The 15,803-nt window shown below is 30.9% G+C and overlaps 2 protein-coding genes across 3 annotated transcripts in view; one reads left to right on the top strand and one right to left on the bottom strand.

Annotated features, from left to right (window-relative positions):
- The window catches only part of LOC145325001 (b(0,+)-type amino acid transporter 1-like), a 355,348-nt gene that overhangs the window by 125,367 nt on the left and 214,178 nt on the right, over window positions 1-15,803 (top strand). The gene's annotated exons all lie outside the window — the stretch shown is intronic.
- The window catches only part of uif (sushi, von Willebrand factor type A, EGF and pentraxin domain-containing protein uif), a 129,435-nt gene that overhangs the window by 67,341 nt on the left and 46,291 nt on the right, over window positions 1-15,803 (bottom strand). For both annotated transcript variants that reach the window (XR_013881370.1, XM_080167764.1), the window contains exons 12-15: window positions 14,296-14,469; window positions 9,539-9,747; window positions 9,020-9,116; window positions 5,963-6,052 (exon numbers count right to left, since the gene is read on the bottom strand). Coding sequence is in view for 1 of the 2 variants with exons in the window: in XM_080167764.1 (XP_080023890.1) it covers window positions 5,963-6,052; window positions 9,020-9,116; window positions 9,539-9,747; window positions 14,296-14,469 (570 nt within the window). In the remaining variant the exon portion in view is untranslated. The remainder of the gene's footprint in view (window positions 1-5,962; window positions 6,053-9,019; window positions 9,117-9,538; window positions 9,748-14,295; window positions 14,470-15,803) is intronic.

Raw genomic sequence — 15,803 nt, 5'->3', positions numbered from 1 at the left:
ATTGAAGAAAGGGCGAAGGAAAAGAACGGGAAGAAAACAAGAACGACAACATCCATTATTATTTCATTTGAAATATCATGTTTATAAAGAGCGAAGGATCTCACTAAACGCTGAACCGTTATGGTTCCTCTTTATAATGAAGCTTATATAGATCCAGGTAAGGTTTTTAAATATTTTGAAACTGAAATAAATGAAGCTTAGGCAACTAATAAATAAATCAACTGGACGTACGGACAACATAAAACAATATATGCAGAGTAGCAACGCTACCTTCAGGCTTAATTAAGGTGGAAATCATGACAATAATGTTTGCAATTTTTTCTTCAAGGTCTGGGCCTAACCATTAGGTCACATTGTTCATACATTCATACAAAAAAAGTTATTTATTTTTTTTTTAGAATCTATATTTTTCTATGCCTAAAATTTCCTACTACAAAAGACTACAACCAAAAAATTTAAGATTAATATAAATTTTTTAAATTTTGCTTTTTAAAAACACTTCTGTTGTGTTATGTTGTTATGCTTTAAGAAACTTGGGTAATTTAAATAATGAACTTTGGTTAAACATATATTAACAGTGAAAACACTACGAACAGTGCATTTTTTTCATTCTCTGAATAAAAAAATCTTCCAAAAATGTTTTTAAAAATTTTCGAAACCCATTCTACTGGGAGAAAATAATAATGCTTGAATCACGATACTAATCCACACTTAAGAAAATGTGCAGTCTTTATATTAAAAGCTGTTCTTATCCGGCCTCCCCCCCCCCCCCCCCCCACCTAATAAATATAATACAAGGTATAGAGAATTTTAAACGAAAAAGAACATACGTAAAATACTCCTTATGATGTTAATTTCTCTTAATGTCATTCTATTATATATGTACAAAAGTGCCTTTGGTAGCTTATCATTATTATTATGGATGGGGTAGAAAATTGAGAATATTTTTATTAATATCATTACCTTCATGGAAAAGCCTTCTAAAAAGGTTGTCTGTAAAAAATAAAAGCAAAAGATGAAAAAAATGTTTTTTTTTTTCTATCTTGTAACTTTAGTCCCAGGGGGGGGTAAAATTTTTTTAAGGAGGGGGTAATTTGGTTTTGGGGGGGGTAAAATGGCGCGCGAAGCGCGCCGCAAATTTTTTTTACCCCCCCCAAAATTTTACCCCGGGGGTAAAATTTGCTTGGGGGGGTAATTACCCCCCCTGAAATCTGTTGGCAGGGGTAAAATTTGTTTACCCCCCCCAAAATTTACCCCCGGGGTAAAATTTTTGGGGGGGGTAATTTAAATTTTATAAAAAATTTAGTATTAAAAATGCGCGCGAAGCGCGCAAAAATTTTTTTTGTTAGAGATTTTCTATTTTGGGGGGAGTATTTACCCCCCCAAAATGGTTTGGGGGGGTAAATACCCCCCCCAAAATCGTTGGGGGTGCCTACGGCACCCCCAAGGTAGGGGTCATTTTTTTTTGGGGGGGGGTATTGTTCACAAAATTTTGGGGGTGCCTACGGCACCCCCAAAATCGTTTGGGGGTGCCAAATGGCCCATTACCCCCCCCCTTGGACGCCTATGTTTAGTCCTGTAAAAAATCACCCGCCCATTGCATAAGTTTTTAATAATGCCTAGTTCACGACACACATATGGGTAAATGTAGGTGCTTTTAGGAGATTTAGCTTATTTAGCATCAGACAGACAAAAAGATAATGATTTTGTTTCTTGAAAAGATTGCCTAAGTAAAGAAATATTTTCTCTGAATCAAATTTAAAAAAATGAATGACCTTAAAAACTGAAAGAGGTTCTTAATCTACATCTAACGAGGTATAGCTATCCATACTTTGAAAAGGACATACAATAAATTAAATGTGGGCATAGTGTTGTGTAGTTTAAAGCAGGGATTAATAGACTTTAATTTAAAATTTAAAAAAATTCATTTCTTTAAAATATGAATATGTGACTTCTTAACTTTATAGATTTAATTCAAATATATATACGAAATTCCATATTGTATGATATTACAAGCATTTTACAAAAAATCCATAAGTATACTTTTATCCGTGATAAATGTGTTTATATATTTAAATTTAAATACAGTACAGGCCTATTTAAAAATAGGCCATTTTCAGCCTTGACTTTCAAACAATTAATGTTTGTAAAGTTTCTTTGTAGCACAAGCCATTTAAAGAAACATATGTGCATATTCAAAATAAAACATAAAAAATGCCTTTATTAAGTTAATAAATTAATTCAAATTAACATAGGTAAAAAATATGCTATATTTTATATTTATCATAATTTTCTAAAGATCTAAAAAAACACGAAATTCTGTATTTACAATATCGGGAACCGCTTGACATTGGTCTTGGAATGGTTTAAGGCTATTTTCAGTAAAAATACCAAAAATTTAATAAACCACTCTAATGATTTTTTCTAATCTCAACTTTCAATCCCCCCCCCCCCCTCTCAACAAATTTTACCTACCATAAACACTTAGGGCGAAGCATAAAGCACGGCCATGGGAAAGAAGGAAAAGTCAAAATAAAGTCCAAACGTTTAAAAGATCAGATTAAAAAAGAGACAGCTCAATAATATAACAATCAATGATTTCATCTATAGGGTGTGGAAACTTTTCAGCAAGATTTTCATATTTCAAATTTTATATCTAAATAAACTTCTACAAAAGAAAATTCGTTGTTGTTAATGCAAAAATTTTAAACAATAATTTTGTCCTTAGTTATATTAAGCAAAACTAATGTGACTTAATTAAGAGAGGAATTTGCTCTTTTTTTATTTGCTGTTTGTACGCCACACTCTTTAGACGCGACTTGTGATCTAGATAACCAATTCTTCCATAATATACCTACATGACTTTATGTCTGTATGTATGTGTGTGTGTGTGTGTTATATATTCGCAGTCCACTGATTTCCCAGAATGTTTTAGTTTGTTTGCAGTTGAAAACACCCTTTTTGCTTTATGATGCATGCAAGAGAAAATTCGGGAAAATTAATAAAACTACTTATCCTATTTAAAGAATAGTAAGGATTTTTTAGTCTGTAGCACAAGATGTCGATAACTGCAGTACCGATTGATTTGTCTGTTTCAGGGAAGCCTTAATTATTTCCCGGGATGGTTTCAGGCTATTTTGCCCTTTCCCAGATCTTCCTATAGAAAGTCCTTAAATGCTAGAGGCGCAGCTGCTAGTATTTCAAACAGCTTTTAAACGTCCACAATTAAAAAAAATATATTTGATACCTACTTAAAAAACACAAATAATTATTTGTGCATTTAAGTACCTATGTTATAAATATTATTTATTTGCTAATAACTAATTTTTACACTGAAATAAAATATCAATATAAGATTTCTTTGCGGTTTTCCCTATGTACCCGACGTTTAATTCTTGTTAAATGACCCACATTTAATTGAAATTTCTCCTATTAACCCATCCACCCCTTTTCTCCCCTCTCCACCCCCATAGTTTTTATCAACAACTTGAAGATTAAATGGCCCCTAATGATTAAATATCTTTCTGTTTAATTCAAAAATGCAAATTTTTCCTAATTTCACTATTTATGCCCCCGAGAGACATTTTGACGGACAGAGTTTGTGAGTGAGTATGTGTGAGTGAGTATGTGTGTGTGTGTGTGTGTGTGTGTGAGTTGTTGTATGTATGTTTGTTTGTGCTAGTTAAAAGAATCGTTCGTTTCCCACACTAATATCAAAGACTGTACGTTTCAAAATTATTTTCAGATACATACCATATTTAAGAGCAAATTTACTCAATCCTTTTGTAAAAGTAACAGGATGTCTATATACCTAAGGATCTTGCAAACCGATATAGTTCACCTTTAAAGTAAAGCTTCTTGGCAAAAGAAACAAAGGAGGTTTGCAACTATTAAGTGGGAGGGTACCAGCACCATCTAAAGATAAATAGTTTCTGACAAAAACTCCAAAACTTTTTAAAATTTAAAGTATGTATGAAGGTCAAGGGTCTACATACCACATTCCCATAAGTGCACTTAGCATTCAATGATGAAAAATCATATATTTTAGAAGGGATAGACCTTTTAAATCCCACACGAAGTATAGTTTTTCTATTAATTGGATTTAGCAATATCAATATTTTCTTAGATTAGGGTTTCAAATTTCCCCTCCACTTTTTCCTTTTTGATGTTGAAATCAATTTCAAATTATTTGATATCTAAAATGAAAAGCTACCTAACATTAAAAGTAATTAAAGAAAAAAAAATCGTCAAAAAAAAGAAAAAATCTATGAGGCTTTCAAAACGTAATGCAATTCAATTTTTTTAACATTTAAAAAGTAAATTAAGATAAGATAGATAAATAAAATAAGGGGGCAGAGTTAATATACCCCTCCCCTTATTTTCTGTTAGAGCATCTACTCTGCATATATTTTGGACATTGGACTGTATATTACACTGGTACCAAAGGTTCTAAAAACACTTTCTCTCATAGGTCGGCTAAAAAACTTTTGTTGAAATTAATATTGTCCAATGAGTTTAATCTACAAAATGGGTAATTTATAATTTCAACATATTGTAAATAAATCAATTCATCGTCTATTGTCTTATCCATTGCAGCTGGATAAGACAATGTCTTAGTTCCTGTTAGAAAACATCTTTTTTTAAATTATATTATTTTGGCTTAGCAAGTATGGATAATTTCATCCTTGTTTTATTGCATTTAAATTCAGAGCCAAGAAAAGATGAAAAAAAAAATACTTAAAAATATTGTTAAAAGCATAGCACAAAAGAATTTCAAGCTACTTTATGAAGCTTCTCAAATATTCTTTATTTGTTATTTTTGATATTTAAAAAGAAAGTGAGGCTATAAATAGAATAATAATCAATAGCAACATAGCTGCTATACATACAATTGCAATAGTTTGTAAATACTTATATAAAAGTAACAGGATGTCTGTCAGTTAGTAAGTACCTCAAGATCTCATTTGCACATAATGATTCTCATTCATAGTGAAGCTTACTATACATTCAGAATTTTTAGGGGGTAAGGTAAATCCACCATCCCAAGAGCAATAACCCATAAATAATACCCCCTCCCCCATTTTAGCTATATAAGTAGAGGGTCGAGTTTCTCCACCCCTCTTCACTCAAGTCCCTCTAGAGGACTCTAGGGGGAAAGCTGCTAGTCTGATATTGGAACAAAATCAAACTATAATTCTTGTTTCATAAATAAATAATTGGATAATCTAAAGTTGCTCTTGCTTTTATTTCAAGATCATTTAGACTGCTGTAGAAGTGAGAATAAATTGCCTTTTTCGCCTGCAGGCAATCTGATACAACATAAAAAATGTTTTAGATTTACTTTAGCCATTATAAGTCTAGTTAAATAAATAAACAACTTGCAAGAGAAAAATAACCTTTCTTTGTGCGGACAAAGACAGCAGTTTTGGACTAAGCTTTGTTTTTAAAATTATTTTTCTTAAACAGATATTTTACATTGATTAGGTTCCAAATATGGTACAATTTTTGCTGTAAAATAAAATCCTTTCGATTTCAGTAAAATCAAGTGCAGTAGCAATGAAAATATATATTCTAACCCTTTGGCCATCGAGTTTAGAGATTGTCAGATAAAGTAGCAAAATTATTGGTTTTAGAGGAAGTTTCGAAAGTGCTATTAAAATAAATTTTGTTTTTAAAAATTGAATAAAAAATCTTTATAAAACCCATCTAAATAATTCCAAGTTGCAAACCAATTAGACTTGTCATGTAAACAGCCCTTGCAAAATGGCCTAATCAAGCACAGCTAAAAAATTGCATAAAAAACTCCTTTGTTTGCCCAGAAAATCATGCTAAATAAATCGAGCAACACAAATAAAATAAAATAGATAAAGGATAACAATAAAATAATGTTGAATGCTAAAGGACGATTTTATTTTTTAATAAGAAAAAATCCACAAAAATTTTCTGAAAAAAATGCGCCTACCTGGATTTTATCTGAGGGGTGGAGTCTAAGGTCGTTGAATCTCATGGACAGCCTGTTTCCAGCCGGGTGGATTACTCGCAGGATGCAGTTCTAAATCAAACATATTGTTATTGAACAGCTGCGCTACTAAAATTTTAAATTTTGTTGGTAAGGTTTTGGATTTTCGTCTACCATAACACGACTTACTAAAGAAAAAGCAGTACATTATTAAGCCGTATACATGATACATAATTGGAGGTTTATTTTTTTTGTTGGTCTTAACAAAAATGGAATATACATTACTAAATACACTATAATCATGTGTAAAATTATACACAATAGTACTTACCCAACCCAAAAAGAAAACAAATGTTTTGATACTTCCAAGAAATGTAAAGCTAACAAAACATATGCTGTGTATATAAATATATATAAGTGAATATTTGAGCTAAACTTTTTACTTTACTTAGCGTGTAGACGCCCTTTTTAGCACTGGGAGAGTTTTAAACATAATCATATTACATCAAAAAAAGTAGTTCAGTATAAAAGAAATAATAATCAAGAGACAAGAATTGATCAAAGATTTTAAATTCAAACATATATTCAATATCATGCAATTTTAATCTATAAAAATGAATAAACCTTCCTAAGTAACAAAGAGGCATGTTTAAAAAATATTCCAAAACTTCCAACCTAAAAACATTTTGTAGAAAAAGGAGAAATTACTATGAAGCCATGTATGTATGTGTATTGAGTATTACCACAATATAGCAAAAAATCTAAACATATTAAGTTTTTTATTATCTAAAAATCTATTCATATTGAGATATAATCATTATCCATCCCTTATTTCTATGAGCCGATTTATACAAGCTATCTTAAAATACACAAATTCACTAAGATTAATAATAAAAAAATGGCTGAAATGTAGAAACTCTAAACGTACGTAGGTATGACACCCTATAATTGCCAAGATATGGCCCGTATATTTTATACACGAATTCAAAGGATCAGACGTTAGATTGTAAATGAGTAAATTAAATAGAATATAACTCCTTTAATATGAAGTATTAGGTTTTTTGTCATAAACTAAAGATCTCGGAAAATGCTGCTCCGAATTTATTGAAGGAAAACTTTATAAATAATTTTAGGTAATTTAAGGCTATTTTATACCTCCCTCGCAATCCCCTAGTGGCTAGGGGCGAAGCAACTAGTAGAAATAAAAGTAGTAACATTTTGTTTATTCTTTTTAAACATAAATGTTTTTAAAATAGTTCTTTGAAGTAAGGATTTAAAATAATGGTAGATTTATTTAGTCAATTTAGAAACAATTTTTTTTAGTAAAACCCTTCTCTTTAACCCATATAATCTTTTTAGTAGCGAAGCTACTCTATAATTCACTATGTCCGTCCGTCTGTCCGTCTGTCCGTCCGTCCGTCTGTCCGTCCGTAATTAATGAATTGGGGCAAACGTGATTTTCTCGGCTCCTATAAAAGATAGAGAGCTGAAATTTTTTGACAACATTCCCATTATTAAGGAGCACAATTAACTATAAAACATCAATGGCGGTCGGACTGCTTTTTTAGCAGGTTTTAGGCTATTTTTTATATTTTCTAAATTTTCCCCATATCTTTGGTGTTTATGGTCCGATTTTCAAATTTTTAAAGTTAAAGATATCAAAATTAAATTTCCCATCATTTGAAGAAAACAAAAATGACGGTCAGACTGCCTTTTTGCAGGTTTTTGGCTATTTTTATATTTTTCACAATTTTCCCCATATCTTTGGTGTTTATGGTCCGATTTTCGAAATTTTTTCAGTTAAAGATATCAAAATTAAATTTCCTGTTGTTTGAAGAAAACAACAATGACAGTCAGACTGCCTTTTTGCAGGTTTTTGGCTAATTTCATATTTTTCACATTTTTACCCATATCTTTGGTATTTATGGTCCAATTTTAAAAAAAAATTCAGTTAAAGATATTAAAATTAAATTTCTGGCGTTTTAAGAAAAGAAACAATGGCAGCCAAAGTACCTTTTAGCAAGTTTTTGGCTATTTTTATATGATTGACATATTTCCCCATATCTTTTTTGGTCCAATGGCAATTGGTATTTTTGGTCCAATTTTAAAACTTTTTTGCATTAACAGTTTCAAAATATTTTTTCCCATTGTTATGTGCATCTAGTATGTAATTTATCATACATAATAATACAAGGTTTCGTGTTTATATTCTCCAATAAATCTATTCTTGATTTAAATAAATACACGTTAAATCTACTTCTACGTATTCCCATCCACAATTTTTGTGCTTCGCTACTTATGGATGTTGTCATCCTTGTTACATTACATACATATATAGAGAGCTCGGCATACGTGGAAATAAACAGTAAGAAATATAGAAATAAGACAGACTACGCCCAAATACACTTTCACAATGGTACTTTCAATATAAAGAGACTGATAAGTCGATTTTTAACGACAACAATGTTCTAAAATTGCCAATTTCAAGTAAAAATATGAAAAAATCTTCTTCTAAATATTCATTGATTTAAAAAGTTCTCACAAAGGGCTAAACTAATATAATTATAATCTGTTTTTGGTTGGTTCTTAGGAGAGTGGGAACCGTCATATTTAAAATGAAATCAGAAAAAAATATTATTCTCACTTATTTACGATATAAAACATATCTTCTCATGAAGTTAAATTAGAATCTTGTTTTCTCCCTTAGACACGGCTGGCTAGCCATGTAATTTATGCTATTCAAACACTTCTTATACCAATGCAAAAGAAATCTGTTTTATATGTAGAAAATTTTGAACATTTTTAAAAATATATAAAATAGAACAACAGAATCACAAAAAATATAATTCACAAAAAAAGTTCTCAATATTAGAGAAGCTTCAGAAACATTCCTTGATGGATTCAGGCTATTTTATTTTAAAGTTAAAGCCTTGGGATGGTTTAAGCCCATTTTTCTAACTCCTTTAAATAAAAGTCCCTATATACTACCGCTTGAGCGATTGGGATCTGTTTCTTCAAGTAACTTCCTACTAATCCAAATATGGTTTTAATATGTTTTACCTGGTTGGGAGGGTATGTGGTCACTCCATAAGCAGGAGATTCCAGGGTTCCGTTCAGATGGGTAATAATAGAACTACAGCCAGAGTAGTATTTCATTCTAAAACAAATTTCAATAAAATCTTTGTATGTTTTTTTATGGTTATTTAAAAGTAAGAAAAGTTCACAGGGTGTTAAAACATAAATTGTGAATAAAAGCATGGTAGAGGGAATAAACAAAATCGTCCTTGTTGAAGAGCTGAGGTTAGGAATGCATTGATATTTATTTTGATATAATCTCAACAAAAACATCCCTTACGCCCTAAACATGTTAACACAAATAGTTATTTATCGCATCGTATTATAGACAGCTTTCAGCGGCCCCTCGGGGCTAATAAAGCTGGTATTAATCTCATAATATTTCATTTTAATGTTTGTGAAAAACTGTTTATAATACTATGCTATGATTTTCAGTATGGCTGAGAACCGGTTCTAATCCAGCGGATATTAATCAGTTTCGAAGCCATACTTGAATAGCCTTACCTGTATCCTCTCCTGCTGTCAGCCTGATCCGTCCTGGTGTACACATACAGCCGGTTTCCGGTTGACCGCACAAACTGCGGGTTGTTGTTCTGTGCGCCGGTCAGGGTAACCAGCTCCCTAGCTGTCGCAGTTTCGCCGTCACGGACAAGGACAAAGTCGCGATTGGGCTCCATGTCGAAGTCTTCGATTTCCAAGGTGATGATTTGTCCCTAGAAATAGTTAGGTTAATAAATGTCACAGAATCGTCAATGGACGAGAAGTTAATCTTCAGATTTCCCCCTAATAAACCAACATTGCCCTTTGTTCACAGGAATCATGTGGGTTTGGGGGAATAGATTAGATTAGATTAGATATTTATTTTATGACACACATAACAAGTAAAAATAATAACAGTGTTATAATACAGGTAATAAATATTCATATACAAACAAAAAAATTGAATATGAATAAAATATTAAGGACAGATCAAATAATAATTATGTACAGTGTCAAAGGACTAAACAATCTCGTGAGAGGTAATATTGGATAGCCTTTGCAATAGATGATATGCAAGTTTAAAGAAAATAAAATAGGAATATGAAACAACAACAGAAATTAACTAAAAGGATTATATTTCATTCCAATGTGAAAATGAGGGAGTGAGGAAGGGTGTATGTAAGGACTAGAACATTAGATATTAAAATATTTTTTAAAAATAAAATTGATAATAGATGAAGTATGGAGTTAAATCTATTACTTAATTTAAATTTCTCAAAAGACATGAGCGGCATAAAATTCTATTACATGTGGTTACAATTCTATTTAGTAGGCACTTTTTAAGCTTGCTTATAAATTGCTTTTTAGTCAAACTATTTCTTATGTTGTCAGTTTTTGTTTTGTTTCATACAATAAAATATTTGATAGCTTTTATCAGTAGAATAATAAAAATTACATTGAGAAACTATATCTATAATACAAAGTAGAACGATGTCTGTCCGTCTGTCTGTCCGTCTGTCCGTCTGTCCGTCTGAAGCTTAAGATCTCAGTAACCACTGAACCGATTGGGCTCTACTCTTCAGGGAATATACCTACTGGTCCTGTGATGGTTTTAAGCTATTTTCTTGGGGGGTGGGACACCCCCAACCCCCCCAAAAATGAAAAATACCCCCCCCCCCAAAAAAAAAAAAATTTTTTTTTTTACTTTTTCTTTTTAAATCTAAAATACGAAAAATTAGGTTGATCAAACCTCTTGGGGCAAAGCCCCTAGAGGCTAGGGGCGAAGCCGCTAGTAGAATAATAAACTGGTATTTACATTAGATATTATTTAATCTTGCAGCCATTGCTTCGCTTACAGAATAATAATACGTAGCGAAGCTACTCTATAGCTATGATTTATCAAGAGAGGGAGGGGACATTGGACTGTAATTTACAATGGTACCTAAAGTTTAATAGCCAAAAACTTTGGGTGCAGTTTAAAGTCGATAGTCAAAATTTTTTAACCTATATAAAAAATTAGAAATCTAAACTCAATTGCTGGACTGCTTGTGGATGTAATTTGTCTTGTTGGTTAGATAAACTAGCAAAAAAAAGATTGAATGAGAAAAGAAAAATTGAGTGGATTTGAGGAGGGTGGAGGAGGGGAGGGGGAGGGATAAAAATGTAAATAGTTGGATTGCACTGTTAGTATCAATAAATTACTGGCTAGTTCAATCCTTAATTTAACCCTCCCTCCTTTTATCATGGAAAAAAGGAATTGGATGTTAATGTCTAAGTTTTAGTTTCCTTTGTGGGGATAAAATTGATTTTTTGCGTGCTATCCCAGGCCACGACCTATCATTTATTTTCTTGAGAATAAGGGACATTTGTCCAAAAAAACATTTATTATTTTTTCATTTCCCTTTCCCCCTGCTACCCTCATTCAACTAAATTAAATTTAGCCAATAAATCTTGGTCTTAATTTTCAAGTCTCAATTCAGATTGCGTTCCTTCTGCACTTAATTCTAAACTAACAGGCAAAACAATGAATTAAAAGCGGTCATGTCCATAAGAAGCGCAGCAATTGAACCAACCAAAATTTATGTCCAAGTTCCCTATGACATAATTTAAGAGAAGCTTCGCTGCTAATATTTAATCTGAAAACTGAATTAATTAAACCATATCTAATTCAATTAAAATATCAGTATTCTTCTTTGAAAGTAAATAAATTGAAACATTTAAAATGTTAATCTTCTGTGAAAAATTGAACCTTTGTAATTGCATTTCAGAATTTATGTTTTTTTTAGGTTTGGGAAAGTAAATTAATTGAGAAATATTAAGGGTAGTACACCTTTTTTAGTTAAGCAACTCTTCAACAATGTAATGTTTGTCTGTCACCAAAGCCAGTAAATGTTAAAACATTGAGAGAAAAAAAAGAAATTGTAGATTTGAATTTGTCAGATAAGGATTTAGAAAGTTTTATTATCTACAAAACAAAGTAGACCGATGACTGTCTACCTGTCCGACTGAAGCTTAAGATCGACCGATCGAGATCAACTTTTAGGGAACATTCCAATTGGTCCTATTGATCTTAAGAGGAGGGACACCCATCCCTCTGAAAAAAATAACCCCCGAAATAAAAAATGACTAAGATACTATTGAGTTTAATTTCCTTAACTTTATATTTACATTTTTAATTTTTATCTTTTATCTATTCCTTTATTTGTAACAATTGTATTTGCTTCTCCTTTAAAAAAATTCAAATTGTTTTCTATTTTTAAGTTCATTTTGACTCTTTATTTGCGGCTTAAAACACTAAAATCAAGTTTATTTTAAAATGCCAATCCTTGAGAGAGAAAAAATATTGCAAGATTGCTTTCATAAAGGCATATTTTTTTCAAAAATTTGCTACACTTTTGGATAATTTCTATCAAAATGTGCTTGATAACAATTTTACTCTTTGTTGGGCTTATCAATTTTATCTGACTCCTATCTTTTATACAAAGTTCAAAATAATTTTATATTTATCTTTACCAAAGAGAAGCTATTCTACAACTAGCAATGTCGCCTGTATGATCGTTTTTTAGTTATTTAAACGTACCACTTTGGTAACTTTTATCAAACTTTTAACAAATAATTATAAAAAACAGAGGAGTAATTTTGTTTTTTTTTATCATTGTGGTGTACATCAATCTATCGTTCATTGTTTTATCCATAAAGATAAACATGGGTAAATAAAATTCACTGGGCTACCATAAGAGATAGATTTCCATAATATTTTAATTCCCTTGACCAACAAGTATCTCATTCTACAAATCACAAAATTTAATTTGAGAAAGAATACATTAAATTATTTGCTCTGATAGTTATGGATATTGTCATCCTTGTATACTATCAGCCCTATTGTAAAAATAAGTATCACCATTTAATATAAGAGTACATTAACAAGGATGACATAATTCATAACAAGTTTAATTTATACAGGGTAGGGCAAATAAAAGCTACTAAACTACTTGACCAATTAGCACGTTTGATCTTACTATAAAAAGCTTATTTAATGACCTTTGTGTTGTGAGTACTGACCAATGTAAAGACGACTGACGTCAATTTATAATGTAGCTGCGCTATTTTGAAAAAAAGGCAGGTGAAAATTCCTATCTTCCCCTTACAACATACATTACCAAACACTTAAGTGGTAATCATTTTAAGGTTGCGAAAAATGGTTTCATTTGAATTAAAATTCAGCTTTTTAGGATTACTTGTAGGCCTGAGTATGCAATTGCTGGGATCTTAAGGGATAAGTAAAAAAAACGATAAATTGATATACTTCTGCAATGATGATAAACAAAATAAGCAATTCAGTAAATTAAAATTATTGTTTGATAAGTTTGGAGGACTTATCATTCATAGAACACAAAGTTTTTGTTCCAACCAATGAGATAACGTGGTTAAAAAAACTTTGGGAACCAGTGTAATTTACAGTTAAATTTTTAAAAGAAAAATTAGTTTTTTGGGCGCATTCATTATTTAGCCTTATTTCTCCACCTTTGGTAAATTTTCCAAGGTGTATATGAATGAAAGTGGGCAAAAACGCCAGTTTTTGGACATGGGCTATTTAGAAGACTATAGGTACATTTTCAGAGACAAAAGTAAAAAGTAAAAAGACTGGAATTTCATAATCTTTCAAAAAGAAGTAGATATTATATTAGAGAAAACATGTTTAAGTATCATAAATTTAAAAATATGTCTGTTTGACCTTGTCAATAACGAACATATCGTAGTAGCTTCATAACAAAATATTTTCAATTTAGATAAACACCCCCCCTCCACATTATTTATGATTAAATCTTTTATCCAACCCTTTATTCCTGCTAGTGAATAAGATGAATAATTATACTTCACACTGAGGCTTTTAAAAAGAAATCTACGGGGAAGATTAAATAATGAATGCTAACACTTTTTAATTTCATTACACATAATGTTATCCAAATATGTTTACGACGTCTTTTTGTGTTTCGTTTAGATTAACTAAGATAGGAAGGAATTAATTCAGTTTTGCCAATTTGGGATCTTGAGGGAGAAGACAATGGATGGACTCTAAATTCATGTTTGTACATCTCTAATGATGATCAACAAAATAACCTCTTCATTAGTTTGAAATAATTTCTTTAAAACTATCAATAGGTATTCCCATAAGTTTCAATCCAAGAATGAAAAAACTTAGGCCAGAATTATAATTTTCAGTCTAATGTTCTCTCCCTTCTTGTTACTAACTTTGATTTATAAGAAAAACAATATTTTACCTTAGGTGCTTTGAAGACGTGCAGGCACTCCAAACCTCCTGGGTACTCGCTGTTCCTGCCATACCCGGGGCTAACAAAGACCTGGGGCTGGTTCAGGGCGATCAGTTCACCCTCGCACTTCTGACCGTCAGTGCTGGTCGTCCAACTAGCGTGGAAACCGGTTTTCTCAACAACCTGAAGATTTATTAGGTTTTTTATAAGAATTTCAGACACGTAACACTTTTATTAATCTCCTTTGTTTAAGGGGTGAGTGAAAAGAGTTGAACCTTTTTTGGCCAATGCATTATCCCTACTTTTCATTATCTTAAAGAAGGTGTATCAACTATTTTTTTTATAGCTAGCCGGTTCTTTTAGTAAGTAGTAGATGTAAAATTTTTCATAGAATTCAGATATGCAATCGGTTTTTTTGTAGACCTCTTATTTTTTAAGTAATTTAAGTTTTAAAAAAAAAAATTAAGTCGATTTTAAGGTACTAAAATGCAACAAAAAAAAGAAAGAAAATGGTCATTATGAACAAAAATAGTAAGATCTTTAATTTGACACCTTACTTTTTCAATTCTGTCAGGTAATTATTGAAAAAATCGATTTTTTTAAACCCACGAGAATAAAAACTTTGAACTTAATTTTATTATTTCACAAATAAAAAAATATGGGTTCATATATACCATTAGAATCAGAAAAATATTACGAATCCATTGTAAGCAAAATTGAAAAAAAAAGTTTACAATATAGTATATAAACTACAATAAAAGGAATTATATGAAAATATCATATTATGTTGTACAGGCAACGTCTTAATTCTTCAATTGAGTATAAAAATGGGAAGGGGGTAAAGAGGGGGTAAAAAAGGGAATACAATAGTGTTGTCTGAACAAAAAAAATAATTGGCCATTTCTGTAATTTTTTAATTTTTTAATTTTTTTCAATTTTGCTTACAATGGATTCGTAATATTTTTCTGATTCTAATGGTATATATGAACCCATGTTTTTTATGTCTGTTTGAGAAAATATTTAGGTCTAAAGTTTTTATTATACCGAGGTTAAAAAAATAGATTTTTTCAATAATTACTCAATTTTAAAAGTAAGGTGTCAAATTAAAGATCTTACTATTTTTGTTCTTACTGACCATTTTCTTCTTTTATTTTGTTGCGTTTTAGTACCTTAAAACCGACTTAATTATTTTTTTAAAAAACTTAAATTACTTAAAAAATAAGAGGTCTACAAAAAAACCGATTGCATATTTGAATTCTATGAAAAATTTTACATCTACTACTTACTAAAAGAACCGGCTAGCTATAAAAAAAAAAGTTGATACAACTTCTTTATAACAAAATATCAAATGGCAAAAAAACATACAAATCATCTGGAATAGTCATTACTCAATAATGTACCGTTATCTCGCAGTGCGTATAAATGCGCGAAAAAGACTATTTTGCGTGTGTTTTCTTCAGTAAACCTTTCTTATTTCTCATGTACCTTTAGCCGTTTGGCAACTAACAGCCATTTAA

The sequence above is a fragment of the Acartia tonsa genome, chromosome 7, assembly GCF_053477335.1.
Source record: "Acartia tonsa isolate MP-2025a chromosome 7, ASM5347733v1, whole genome shotgun sequence".
NCBI lineage: Eukaryota > Metazoa > Arthropoda > Copepoda > Calanoida > Acartiidae > Acartia > Acartia tonsa.
This window is presented reverse-complemented; position numbering and strand designations above follow the sequence as displayed.